Raw genomic sequence first — 13,989 nt, 5'->3', positions numbered from 1 at the left:
CACATTACAGATAAGAGCAGTTATAAAGTACAGTAAAATCAGCAGAACATAAGATTAATTTCAAAGACTCCTATTGCATAGCAGTTTCACCCATTCCGGATTTTATTACGAGCTTGATTATCCACAGTTATTATTATTATTAGTTTATTTGGTAGACGCCTTTATCCAAAACAACTTACAGGTGTTACAGGGCAATACAGGGTTACAATGCAAAGACAATATTTAAGTTAGTTTACAATACGAGATATGAAGTAACAATTTAGGATGAAGCTGATGATCCAGTAAATCATAATAGTGGTAGGAGTTTCTTATACAAATAGACAGTCAGCTGAGTTGGTTAATCATTTTATTTTAAAAAAAGCCTCTTTCGTCATTTTCTGAAAATAAATTAAAAAAAAAAAAAAAATAATGAAACTACCTTTTTTCCTGTCTGTGAATACAGGCAAAAATAAAGTTGGACTTAAAACAAAACATATTTAATCATTGCATGTGAATTTAATACTTACTTATGCTATACATATATGTAACTCTAACTAACTTATTTAAAAGTTAGCACGAATTATTGGAATGTTAATCTAAGGACTGGTTAGCTGGGCTAACGGTTTCTTTTGTTAACGTTTAAATGTCCACACCCTGTACCATAAAACGATACAGCTTTGCATTAAATTTGGGCGTGCTATAACGTCTATGTCAACAACAGGGGCAAAGTGACAAAAAGGGAAACTGCATTGAGCAGATTCTGTTTACCAAGAACACAAACGCCTAGTTTTATAGATAGCACCGCGATCACCTTTGTTAATCCTTCGACGTGACAGAATATAATCAAAGGCGTAGCCAGCTGTGAGGCACGGGCCTCGGTTAAAAATCATACTGATAACTATTTATTTAGGCCCTTTTGCAGGTTGCTTTGCCGCAAATACAATGCATTTCATCCCTCGCTGTGTGAATATAACACTCAAAAATGAAACCCGAAAACCACAACGCCTAAATATCCGCGCTGGTGTGTTTAGAAGCATTTGAAGTAAATGGGACACCAAACAAAGTATGTTTTTTTCAGAACTCTTTTCATTTGCTATATGAATAAATATCTCTGGTAATAATAATAATAATAATACATGTTTATAGTTCTTTTGTCATTATTTCATATATTTTTTTTGGAAGAGGGCAGCTTCACAACAGGAAACAGAAAAACGGTAACAATAAAAAGCAATTGATAGACCGACAATTTCTATTTTTTATATATCTTATAGCTTCAACAGCAATTAAAAGAGGCATGTCTTTGAATTTGAAAACAATTTAAACTCGTAGTTAGTGTAACGTTGATACTATGAAACAGGCGCCATTTCGGCTCTTAGAGTCAGCACCGCGATGCAAGCAGCAGGGCAGGTAGAGCCAAAATGGCGCACACAGTGATGCAGATTCAGAACCTTCGTCTAGCAACGAGAGGAACAACGTCATCACCGCCCCCCCCCTGATTGAGGTCGAATGGCTGTTGGTATTATTATTATTATTATTATTATTATTTATTTCTTAGCAGACGCCCTTATCCAGGGCGGCTTACAATCGTAAGCAAAAACATTTCAAGCGTTACAATACAAGTATATTTCACAACCGTTGAATAGAAGGCGGCAAACCCCACTTACTTTCCATTTTAGACTCATTTATAATAAATGCAACAAAGACCGAACACATTTACATGTAAAAGGCTGTAATTGCTCGTTCCCTGGAGAGGCAGGCTTTATATTCCCAGCTGGAACTTTATTTATTTATTATTATTAGTATGGCGAATTATTTAACCTGTTTGCTGGGAGAATTGGACCATAATATTTCTTCTTCTTCTTAATAATAATAATAACAATAATAATAATAACGGTAGAATGGTATTATATTCTCATTGTGACCATCAATACTTCCCTCAAGCAGGACTGTGTCTGCATGTTTTTCGTGCCTAGCCTTGAACCACAATGACCATGGTGGATGTCCCCTTAACCAACTCGAACCCTTACTTACTATAAATGAGGGCCTAAGCGGGCAAAGCTGGGCTTTCCCTAAAAATTAAATAACATTTCGGGGTAACAACCAGTGTATTTGTGACGTGTCTTAATAATTAAACCCACCCCCCTCCCCCCGTTTTTTGGGGTAAATTGGTCAATTATTTAAATTGACTTACGAAAATCTTCTCGCAGGTTCGCATTTATCTTTTTCGCTTCGTTTCACGTTCTGTCAGGATTTCTTTTTGAACATATATTTTTGTTCCCAGATAAACAGTATACTATTAAGTGTTCAAGTAATATAGTTTTTAATAAAACAACTAAAAACAGACACACAACCTGTGATAGGTAACAGGCTCGGGTGTGTCTTATTAAACTCATAGTAAAACCAGGAATGGATCAAACTGCTAAGCAATGGGAGTCTTATTTCCATCCCTATAGTTTTGTACATTTTAAGTTACTTATATATATATATATTGTGATGGCGTCCGTTACATAACTTCCCACTGCTGCAAGTATAAAGCTGACAGGCTTATTTAAAACAACACTGCAGAACATATAAAAATAAGCGACACTCAAGTCCTCAGTCACTGTGTGCACAACTGCACCATGTTAAGTTTCCTGTCTATGTATGTATTTTATAATGCATAGATGTTTTTTTTTTTTTTTTCCAAATTTAGGGCTGGGCAATTTCTCAAACTCCATAGAGTTCACACACAACTGCTTTTAAAATTTAAACAAATTGTGACTGAAGGGCTGATACCTTGTCATAAGAAACTATAAGCAGACAGACACAGACACAGTACAGTACATTATATATATATATATATATATAGATATATTATATATAGATATTTATATTTTATTTTGCGCGCAGCATGTTTCACACAGAGTACAGTCAATCATAAACAAACAGCAGAGTGTGCTGTCACAGTGTTGGAGTCTGTGTTGCGAGTGCTCTTATAAAAATATACCACAGTAAAGCTGCATTTACCATAGCTTACCCTGGTTTGTCATGTTTGTAATACACTACCAATACCTCTCTGTGCTTTGCAATGCTTCCCTATGCTTTACCAGACCTCTCTGTGCTTCACAATGCTTCCCTATGCTTTACCAGACCTCTCTGTGCTTTACAATGCTTCCCTATGCTCTACCAGACCTCTCTGTGCTTTACAATGCTTCCCTATGCTTTACCAGACCTCTCTGTGCTTTACAATGCTTCCCTATGCTTTACCAGACCTCTCTGTGCTTTACAATGCTTCCCTATGCTTTACCAGACCTCTCTGTGCTTTACAATGCTTCCCTATGCTTTACCACACCTCTCTGTGCTTTACAATGCTTCCCTGTGCTTTACATAGTTCAATTACAAGCATACATACCATAATGTGCAGTACTGAGAATTCCCATTACCCGCTCTCACGTGACCAGACAGTAATTAAAAAGACAAAAAGGAAAAAGGACACAAACTCCACCACTAGACCTGTCTTAAAATAAACCCCATCACTTATTCAGTTCCGTTCACACTTCTGAGACACACAAAGGATTTCCTAAACCCAAATTTCAAAGTATTCCTCGTTTTTGTAATACTCTACAAAAATGAAATAATAGAAGTTAACATAAAGAAGTTGTTCAGATTATATTGTATTATAAATGTCCCTCCAAACAATTAGCTGCTGTTGGGGGGTCAAAAGGCAGCCGCTGTATTCTCTTGAAAACCTTACATTCTGATCTGCACACTACCCTACATTAACCATGCCCTGTGCTTATTATATAGCATCACACATACGTTCCCTCCCTGGCTTAAATGTAAGACATTTGCTTTTAAACAGTTGCAAAGGTTAAATAGTGATTAGAAAAACAAAACAAAAAAACATAAAATCAACTCTCTTTAAAACAGGCAGAGGAAGGTTTTGCATCAAAACATTCCTTAAGAGAGAATACGGCCTTTTTCTTAACGTTAGGATTGTTTTTAAGGTATGTTTTGTTCAAGTTGGCAATGCATTTAACCCCCTTGCGTTGGTTTTAAAAAGAGTTTAAGAAAGCTTCGCTGCGATTGGCTGAGACGGGGTTTTGAACACCCGCCCGCGAAAAACCTACAGATACAAGAAGCGCGGAAGAGGGCGGATGCAATGCTGCTGCACGCCACAAGGGTGGCGCCGTGGAGCTGGTATCAGTAGTCGTGCGCGTAGACGTGGCTCTCGAACTCCTCCTGGGTGAGGTTCTCAAACAGGTCCCCACAGAAGGGGCAGACATGCACGTGGCTGTCAATGTGCTGTGCCAGCTCCTCGTCAGTGATATCAGGAAACTGCTCCCTACAGAGCGGGCAGTCCTTCAGGGAGTCCTGCACCTAGAGCAAGAGAGAAACGGGGGGCACAGCGAGAGATAATGAGGGGTCTTACACTTCTAAAGGCTTTTACGCCTATCCTTAGCAAAACTCCACATGGGGACAGATACATATATAAAAAAAAACTTTCAGTTTTTATATGGGGACAAGTGGAAATGGCAAACGCATGACAGGCTTACATGAGTCAGTTTTTTTAAAGCAATGTTTAATACAAAAATATATATTTACGATGTGTCCAAAACTACTGTTATTTCCAGCTATTTTTTATATTTCATGCATGAATGGGTTAAGACTTTGCTAATTACCCTCTAGTAGGGCTTATAATCTTAGATCTCAGACTGTTCTAAGTTTTTTCTGTTCCTAAGGGTTCGTACGGAACGTGGGGAAAAAACGTCCATGTTTTCTAACGGCATGATCTTGGAATAAACTTCAGGAAGAAACCACAAGACTGACCATAAATCTTATCGTACATACCTGTGGAATGGAGTCTGGTTCACCTAATAGGGAATAAAAAAAAAAGTTAGGTCACAATGGGGTTGGAATCCAGCACTCTGATTGGTGGACATGCTGAACTGTATAGTGGGTTTGTAGAGTCTAATCTCACACTAGCCATGCTGCTGCTGCACCCAGTCCTGGGGCTCAGAACTCCCCTTGTTCAGGTGTACTATTGAAAGCAGCTATTCGTGCAGCTATAAAAAAGGGAGGAACAATTTCTTTAAACACCAAACTCCTGATCATTTATAATAAAAATGGGTGCCAGGCTAGTGTGAGCTCCAAGCTCTGGTTTGCACTTTTGCGTGTGTGTCTGCGTGTGTGTATATGTTGTGTGTGTCTGTATGTATGTATGTATCACTCGCATTCTGAAGCCTAAACATTAAAATGATTACTAAAAGAAAAGACCAAGGCTGACTGCTTCTACTGCTTGCTTGCTTTCTTTATTGCTGCTAGTTCGTTCACGTGTAGAGAAGCCTGCTCTCTCAGTGGATCTGGCTGGCTGTGATGAAGAGGAGGGATAGCTATAGCAGTGACTGTCCTGTTCTGACTTCCTGTCTCAACCCCACCCCCTCACCCTGCAGGGACACACACGCACACAAGCGTTAGTTAATGCATCACCTGCTCTGTTCCATAAACCTCACCTGCTTTACACTTTCATTAGCATTGTCAGTCACAAAGCCCCCAGTGGACCGTGTTATAATATCACTGAGAGCGTTGCTCGCACACTCAGAGAGCGTCGACCACAAAGCATTTGAAACGTTTAACCCATCAGCGGGTTCTACGTAAACAGATCAGGGGCGTTAGTATCAGCTTTTTGTTTTTACTTTCGGTCAAATGACTTTTAAGAAGAGTTTCGGTGGCTGCCTCTCTCATCAGTTTGAGCGTATTTTCTCGTGCACTCTTGTATAAAAGACCCTGACAAAGCGAAGAGTGTGTGCTCAACTTGATCAGAGACAGCCACCGAACCCTTTAGACACCTTCTCACAATGTGCAGTTTTGAAATAAGCACATATCTCGATATGATGATCGGCTAAAGAAAGTTCTTAACTTTCCATCAGAACTTTTCCCTGTGGGTTGAGCTCATTTGGAGACGCTGTTTTTAGATAGAAACGCACAAAATGTATGTGTGTGTTTTCTAAGTTCCACTTAACGCAAGTTTACAGATGTGAATGAAAGAAAGAAAGAAAGAAATGAACAGGAACGATTTAACAAAGGAATGATGAAAGGATGAGAGGGAGAGACAGAGGGGAGTGGACGAGAGAGCCCTCACCTGCAGGGGTGTAGAAGGGGTTCTCGCGGCCGGGTGGGGGGGTGTGGGGCGGGGTGGAGGGGGCGGGCAGGGGGGTGGAGGGGTTACGGTGCTGCAGCGGGACTGCGGAGGTGTCGGGCAGGCTGGTTGGAGGAGAGTGCTGGGTCTGCCCCCACTCGCGGAGCCTCTGCATCTCCATGTGGAGGTCCTGAGAGAGAGAGAGAGAGAGAGAGAGAGAGAGCCAGAGAGAGAGAGAGAGCATTTTAAATATAAATTATATTATATATATATATATATATATATATATATATAAATTATATATATATATATATATATATATATATATATATATATATATATATATATATATATATATATATATATATATATATATAATTGAGATATATAGTAATTGATCAAGTAAAAAAAACACCACTTAAAAAAAAAAAGTCTAATGGGGACTGTTGGGCACACTTGTCCAATGGAGACGCTCTGGCACACTTGTCTAATGGAGACGCTCTGGCACACTTGTCTGGCTCCTCACCTCGTTGGCCTGCTTCAGGTCTTCGATCTCTAGCTGTCGAATCTGAGACCTCGTGGCGTCGCTCTCCTGTTGCTCTCTGCTCTCTGTCAGCAGAATCTGGGGGGGTGACAGAGAAACTCGTCACATCTCAAACTGCAGACAGGCAGACACCGTGGGGAGGAGGCGTTCTTACAGCGTTGAGGTTCCTAGATCCCTGGCTAGCTAACACCTGTCCCATAATCTCCACAGCAAGCAGAAAGGATTTATATTGTTTTTATATAGTTTTTGCTGCAGATCCACACTGCACTGCCATGAACTGCTCAAGATGTAAAATTACATTATTATGATGAATAAATTCACCTACCTGTCCAAGCCAGACTGTCCACAATGTACGATGCGATGGTGCCTAGCCAGCCTGCCTGCCTGCTGCTCCCCCGACACCCTCAAAAACCAGACAACACACCTCAACGCTCTGCCCTGCTGTTACCGAAGGCTTGCAAATCTAAGTTGTATCGATTAAACATTGAAACCTTCTTTTGTAAACAGCAGCTTAATCTTTAAAACCAGAAACCCTCAACGAAAACTTAAGGAATTCAAAAGGCAAAACGTGTCCACGGGCAGAATCTCTCAGTGCCTTCGGTAAAAGAAACTTTGTACGCGATATGAGAGTTGTTTCCACAAGTCTTTCTCAATGTCTTCAACAGAAATACTAAATAAAACTCAATGCGTTCAAACAAGTCTTGTTTCTCAGTGTCTTCAATAAAATTGCTGCTGCTCACTGTACCGAACCCCACCCCTGCACTAACGGCTGAGTAATAGGACAGGTGCACCTACCTGTCCAAGCCAGACTGTCCACAACGTACGATGCGATGGTGCCTAGCCAGCCTGCCTGCCTGCTGCTCCCCCGACACCCTCAAAAACCAGACAACACACCTCAACGCCCTGCCCTGCTGTTAGCACTACCTACTCGCTGCTCACTAGCATTGCACAGAATGACTATTCGATTCCCGGGACGGAACGAGGGTTGCTTGTGTCGATCAGGCGAATTTACCGTTCAGACCAAAACGGGTGAAGAAACAGCTGCTTGGGTTTGTGATGCTCGCTGCTTTTCGCCAGACTGGGAGAACAAGCGATCGACACCAGTGACCCTCGCGCCTGTGGACAGCTTGATCCGAACATTCAGTTTGTGCATCTCAACTGCTCACTGGTAAACACAGGAGGCACAGCGTCCCCACGTTCCCTTACATAGGCTGAGTTCAGAAACCCGCTCCGATTCTTTCTGGGCATTCTTTTTAGAACATTCCAGAACTCGGATTTCTCTAATGATTCTTATGTAACCCAGCGGGTGTCAGACTCCACCTTTCTGCTTTTCATTCTAACTTCAGCTCTCAATTAACACCATTGATCTAATTATTTGTTCAATTGGACATGTTTAATATTTTTTCAAGGTCTTTTACAGTTGATGATTAAAAAAAAAAAAAAATTTCAAGGCACACGACCTATGAAACATTTTGATGCCTGGAGAGAAGTGTTAAATGTGTCTAGCTAATCAAATAATTAGAGCAATTAAGTAATTTAGAGCTCAGGGTGGAACGAACGCCAGAAGACACCGCGGTCCCTCCAGGAACGGAGTTTCACACGGCTGCTCTAAACTCTAAAACATTAGGAGGCCCGTAATGGCGCAGGTGGCTCAAACCACACAGTCACAGATATTACAGCACAAACTGCATCACCTAAAGACACATTTAATTCCAGCTCGTTAATCTATTTCCAGCTACAATAGGCCACATTTTCAAAGCATTCACTTCCAGTCTTTCACTTTACATTTAGAACGTCCGATTCTTTTACCCGCGATTTTCTCCCCCAGTTTAGAATGTGCAGTTATTTGTTTTCACCCCCTCCTCACCGCAGCGACCCCCCCACAACTGCTCAGATGAACTGACGGTTCATCGGGCGTCCTCCGATCCCACGACCGATCCAGCTTCGTCTTCCACACCCAGGAACTCACTCGATCCTGAATCCCCAGTGAAGAACTTCACACAGTCAGGACGGCACCCCGACTCCATGACTCTCCCTGCACACCACGCGGCCGTGCCTTTACCAGGGGAGACCCTCAGGGGACCCCTACGCTCCCCCAACTGTATGACTCTCCCTGCAGACCACGCGGCCATGCCTTTATCAGGGGAGGCCCTCAGGGGACCCCTGCGCTCCCCTGACTGTATGACACCCCCCTGCAGACCACGCAGCCGTGCCTTTATCAGGGGAGAGCCCCCCCCCCCCCCCCACCTTTCATTTTTTTCTAACATTTACATGACTTTTTTCTCCTTTACAAAAAACAAAACCAAAAAAAAAGGAGTCAATTAAAAGACTGGAGAGGAATCGCTTTGAAAATACGTCCTCTTCTACGGGAGGGATATGGAAGCGAGCTAACTAACTTGCCCAGCCGCGAGTCACGGTCTCCTGGTCTGCAGGCTCCTGGCTTTTCTCCTTAGTGGACAAAAGCAAATCCTTTGCTTCCTATCGCAGAGAACAAGAGTTTAGCCCCTCCACTCCCCACCTACCCTACATACTATAGCAAAAGCTGTGAAATCTGTATTATTATTGTTTTTTAAAAACCAATAATAATAATCTTGGGTGCAGTTTTGGACTAATTGTTCTTTCTGTTCTCCCTGCTCTGGGGTGAGTGGGATTGTCTGCTTTCTGTATTTCTAAAGCTGAGGGAACACAAAGCTACTGTGTGGCTTGGAACGTGGTTTCAGGAGTCTAGGTTTCAGTCCCCCTGCACGGCACACCAGGGGAGTCTTGGGGTTTCATACAGCCACCTCAAACTAGGTCTCCTGGATCCTGGTTTCAAGCCGCTATTCCTGAAAAAGTTTCTTTGTGCTCCCTCAGCTTTCAATGGTTAAACGTTCAGACTCTCTCTCCTGGAGTCTGCTCCCCCACCCTGCCTGACCTCCTCTCTGAAGGAGTCCTGAGTAAGGAGCACAGCCGCCTCCTCCAGCCTGCCAACCGGACAGTCAAAGCAGCCTGCACAGGAGCACGAGCAGAGCCGCAGGCAGGCAGGCAGAGGGACAGGCAGCGATGGACAAAACACACACAGGCACACAAAGCAGACAGGCAGATGCAAAACGGACAGACAGAAACACAGACAAGCAGGAAAAGACGCACAGAGACAGGCAGACAGACACACAGCGAGATCACAGTAACAGCAGCTGCATGTCTCAAAGTGACCCGTCAGGATTATGACATGTGACCCGACCCCCGACCCCTGCGTATCACGATGACATCGCTCAGTGACGGCAGTGCCCCCGCCCCCGCACCTCTGTCTTGTCAAGCCGTTCCTTCACGCTCTCGAACCCGTGCTTCCAGTGCTGCAGCTCCTCCTCTATCTTCTGCCGCTCCGCCAACTCCCTCTCGTGAACGCTCCGCGTCGAGGTCACTTCCTGCAGGGCGCGGTCCGCCCGCTGCCTCTCTGATCTCACCAGCGCCTGCGCTTCCTGCACCTGCACCTCCAGCTCACAGCACCGCGCCTGGGGGGGGGGGTTGGGGGGGGGGGGAGAGGGGGGTTAACCCAGTCACCTCATATAGGGATGGATAAAAAAATCTCTTCTATCTTATACACACACACACACACACACATATATGGGGGCATATGGAATATGCAAATGCTTGATAGCTTCATATGAGATGTAAAACTGAGGTCCTCTGTAAGTTGCTTTGGATAAAAGCATCTGACAAATGACTAATTAATATGAGCCAGATGTCACCCCCCATATGAAGAATACATATATTTTTTTTTACATTTTTTTTATATTTTCATGCATGGGTTTTCCTGTTTAATCACGGTCAAAGTTATGTTTGTCACACACAGATATCAGCAGTCCCCTCCTCTCCTCTCCTCTCCTCTCCTCTCACCTGTATCTCAGGATTCTCTCCCTTCTCCTCGAGTGCTCTCCTCAGCTCCTGGTTCTCCGAGCGCAGTCCCGGCAGGCTCTCGGCGGCCCCCCTGGCTTTCCGCAGCTCTTCCGCCAGCTTCACATTCTCCCTCTGCGCATTGCCCAGGTCAAACTGCAACGCACACACACACACTGCTGAGTAATAATAATATACAGACAGACACAGCAAAGATTTCATTTTTCTTTTACACCTCTCTGGTCTTTACATTTCTTACCTATACTTTACCATACCTCTCCCTATCTTATTTAATTTTTCTGCAGCCCCCGCCCCTAGTTGCTGTGTCTCTGCACACCCGCCCCCCCCTCCGTACCTGCAGCAGCTGTCTCTGGTCCTGCAGTTTCTTCAGCTCCGACTCAGCCTGTGTCTTCCCCTGCTTCAGCTCAGTCAGACTCTCTCTCAGCCTGCAGAGGAATGGAGAGGTGGAGCGTTGCAAACACACGCATCAGAGAAACAACTTCTCTTACTAACTTCTCACATGCACTAGAACCCTTGTGCTATACATTTCATTGTCAAGGGGGTCCTGGCAAGATAGTGGTTTGCCGGGGGGAGTGGTTTGACAGGGGGAGTGGTTTGACAGGGGGGAGTGGTTTGACGGGAGAGTGGCTTGACAGGGGGGAGTGTCTTATGTGTTGAAATGGCTCACGTGACGATCTCATCCTCAGCCTTGCTGTTCCTCTTCTTGAGCTCCTCGTTCTCTGCTCTGAACTGCTTGGCCTTCGCGACCAACTTGTCCTCCCTGTCCCTCACGGCTGTGAGAGTCTGCTGCAGCTCCTGGACAGGGGAGACAGGGGGAGACGTTAACACACGAAACACCAGGCAACTTCAGGAAAGGAGATGAGACTCCCGTTGCACAGCGGTTTGATCAACTCCTGGCTTCACTTTGAGTTTAGTAAGACATACCTGAGCTTGTAACCAATACACACTGGGGCTAATCAAGCTTGTAGATAAACCTGGAACGGGTGAAACTGCTGTGCAATAGGAGTCTTATATCCATCCCTGAAAAGCGCTGCATTCCGTTTATTTTTTTGGTGCCGATTTCCTTCACCTCTTTCTCTCGGAAGCTCTCCAGACGCTGCTCCTCTGTCCTGGCCAGCCTGGCCTCCATCTCTCCCAGCTGGATGAGCACAGCCTCCCTCGCCTGCCTCTCCTCCTCGCCCTCCTGCTGCAGCTTTGACACCTTAGAGCCCAGCTTCTCTACAGACTCCTGCAAACACACACACAGCATCCGCGATCTGTCAATACACTGTGCCACACCCGGGGTCTAGTAGAATTACAATTACAGCTTGCCCCCCCCACTCTGTGTGCTCGTACCCGGGTCTTCCTCAGCTCCAGCAGCCTGTCGTCCAGCTCCCTCTTCAGGATAGCGATGGTCTCGCTCTGCTGGCTGTTCTCTCTTCTCAGTTCCTCTGTCTCCTTCTCAATCACCTCCACTTGCTCCTGCCAGCGAGAAGAAAAGCAGAGGTCAGCATCTGTCGTTCACTCCCTACGTCCAGAAACACTGCCCCCCCCCCGGGGAGAATGGTGCGCTAACAAACTTTTCTTATGTTCGGATGTATTTTTAAAAAATTGGCTAATATACCGCACCACTCCAAGTGAAACAAGTGCAGAAGCAGCTGCTTGGGTCGGTGTGGATCGCTGCTCTCCACAGAGTCCAGAAACAGCAGCGATCCACACAGACCCAAGCAGCTGCTTCGTAACCCTCACCCGGAACTCAAAAACATTTCTCCGACCCCCTAAACTCCAACACCTCCCCCCGGCCCGCGGGCCTCTCTCACCTGAGTGGTGACCACGAGCAGGTCTGCCTCCAGGCTGGACTCGGGGGTCCCCTGGAATCGGAAGGGGGTGCTGGCCCCTCTGACAAGCCCGCAGCTGTCCACATAGCAGAACTGATAGAATTCACCGTCCTCCTTGGGCAGGTAGTACGCTAGGGGGGGGGGGGGGGGGGGGGGGGGAACACATAAATCCATCATTATTATTATTATTACTACATATTTTAAAGGCACCCCTTGCACGTCAGTTTTGCAGTCCCCTCCCATGCTTTTCCAATGGATATACTACTTTGCATTTACCATCGTGTACCCTGGTTTGTCATATTTATTAATATTTACCACACCTCTCTGTGCTTTACAATGCTTCCCTATGCTTTACCAGACCTCTCTGTGCTTTACAATGCTTCCCTATGCTTTACCACACCTCTCTGTGGTTCACAATGCTTCCCTGTGCTTTACCATACCTCTCTGTGGTTCACAATCCTTCCCTATGCTTTACCAGACCTCTCTGTGCTTTACAATGCTTCCCTATGCTTTACCAGACCTCTCTGTGGTTCACAATGCTTCCCTATGCTTTACCATACCTCTCTGTGGTTCACAATCCTTCCCTATGCTTTACCAGACCTCTCTGTGCTTTACAATGCTTCCCTATGCTTTACCAGACCTCTCTGTGCTTTACAATGCTTCCCTATGCTTTACCAGACCTCTCTGTGCTTTACAATGCTTCCCTATGCTTTACCAGACCTCTCTGTGCTTTACAATGCTTCCCTATGCTTTACCAGACCTCTCTGTGCTTTACAATGCTTCCCTATGCTTTACCAGACCTCTCTGTGCTTTACAATGCTTCCCTATGCTTTACCATACCTCTCTGTGCTTTACAATGCTTCCCTATGCTTTACCATACCTCTCTGTGCTTTGCAATGCTTCCCTATGCTTTACCACACCTCTCTGTGCTTTACAATGCTTCCCTATGCTTGGACACTCACCCTGGAAGACCAGGTGCTGCTCTACCTGTGTCTGCTCCTGGTAGTCGCTGGGAGGAGGAGCCCACAGGAAGGTGTAGTAATCTCTGGTGGTGCTCCAGCCAACCTGAGAGAGAGAGAGAGAGAGAGAGAGAGAGAGAGAGAGAGAGAGAGAGAGAGAGAGAGTACACACGGTAATTTTGCCGCTTTTACCGCGCTTTACTCATCGTTACACAATGCATTTACTATACTTGGCTATTAAAAAAAACGACTTTACTGTAACGCTCTGTGTTTGCTCTATACTTTGATAGATCTGTGCTTTAGTACACTGTGCAATGCTTTTGCTACGGGAGCTTTAATAACGGATGTTAGTCAGTCCAGGTTTTACTGCAATCTTTAAAAATAAATCGGTTTCTGTTTCGGTCCAAGACCTCAAACGGCGTTCAGATAGCACATCTACTGTGGAGCGCACCATCTAAATGATAGGGGTTACTTTGAGCTCTTTCTAGATTATCGCGTTGGTAACCTACCTTGAAAATCCCGACCCAGTCCTTTCTGTTGGGTATTAGAAGGGACGTGATGGTATACTCGCATTTGACCGACTGACCGGAAAGGTAAGCCTTGTCCACATTGTTGAAAATGACCTGAGAAAAGTTGGACGAGTCCATAATATTTGACGTAGGGGGCTGTTCCTTATCC

At 44.8% G+C, this 13,989-nt stretch overlaps 1 protein-coding gene across 1 annotated transcript in view; it reads right to left on the bottom strand.

The window, feature by feature from the left end:
* Positions 1–2,794: 2,794 nt before the first annotated feature.
* The window catches only part of LOC117435137 (calcium-binding and coiled-coil domain-containing protein 2-like), an 11,942-nt gene continuing 747 nt past the window's right edge, over positions 2,795–13,989 (bottom strand). Inside the window, exons 2-14 of the mRNA XM_059003087.1 lie at positions 13,821–13,989; positions 13,315–13,417; positions 12,335–12,483; positions 11,871–11,996; positions 11,605–11,763; positions 11,203–11,330; positions 10,870–10,960; positions 10,518–10,670; positions 9,923–10,132; positions 6,624–6,719; positions 6,101–6,287; positions 4,810–4,832; positions 2,795–4,338 (exon numbers count right to left, since the gene is read on the bottom strand). The exon at positions 13,821–13,989 is cut by the window's right edge and continues 16 nt beyond it. Of these exons, the coding sequence (XP_058859070.1) occupies positions 4,162–4,338; positions 4,810–4,832; positions 6,101–6,287; positions 6,624–6,719; positions 9,923–10,132; positions 10,518–10,670; positions 10,870–10,960; positions 11,203–11,330; positions 11,605–11,763; positions 11,871–11,996; positions 12,335–12,483; positions 13,315–13,417; positions 13,821–13,989 (1,771 nt within the window). The 3' untranslated portion in view covers positions 2,795–4,161. The remainder of the gene's footprint in view (positions 4,339–4,809; positions 4,833–6,100; positions 6,288–6,623; positions 6,720–9,922; positions 10,133–10,517; positions 10,671–10,869; positions 10,961–11,202; positions 11,331–11,604; positions 11,764–11,870; positions 11,997–12,334; positions 12,484–13,314; positions 13,418–13,820) is intronic.

Source organism: Acipenser ruthenus, chromosome 28 (genome assembly GCF_902713425.1).
Source record: "Acipenser ruthenus chromosome 28, fAciRut3.2 maternal haplotype, whole genome shotgun sequence".
NCBI classification, from domain to species: Eukaryota; Metazoa; Chordata; class Actinopteri; order Acipenseriformes; family Acipenseridae; genus Acipenser; species Acipenser ruthenus.
Note: the sequence above shows the minus strand (reverse complement) of the source record. Positions and strands in the feature narration are given on the sequence as shown.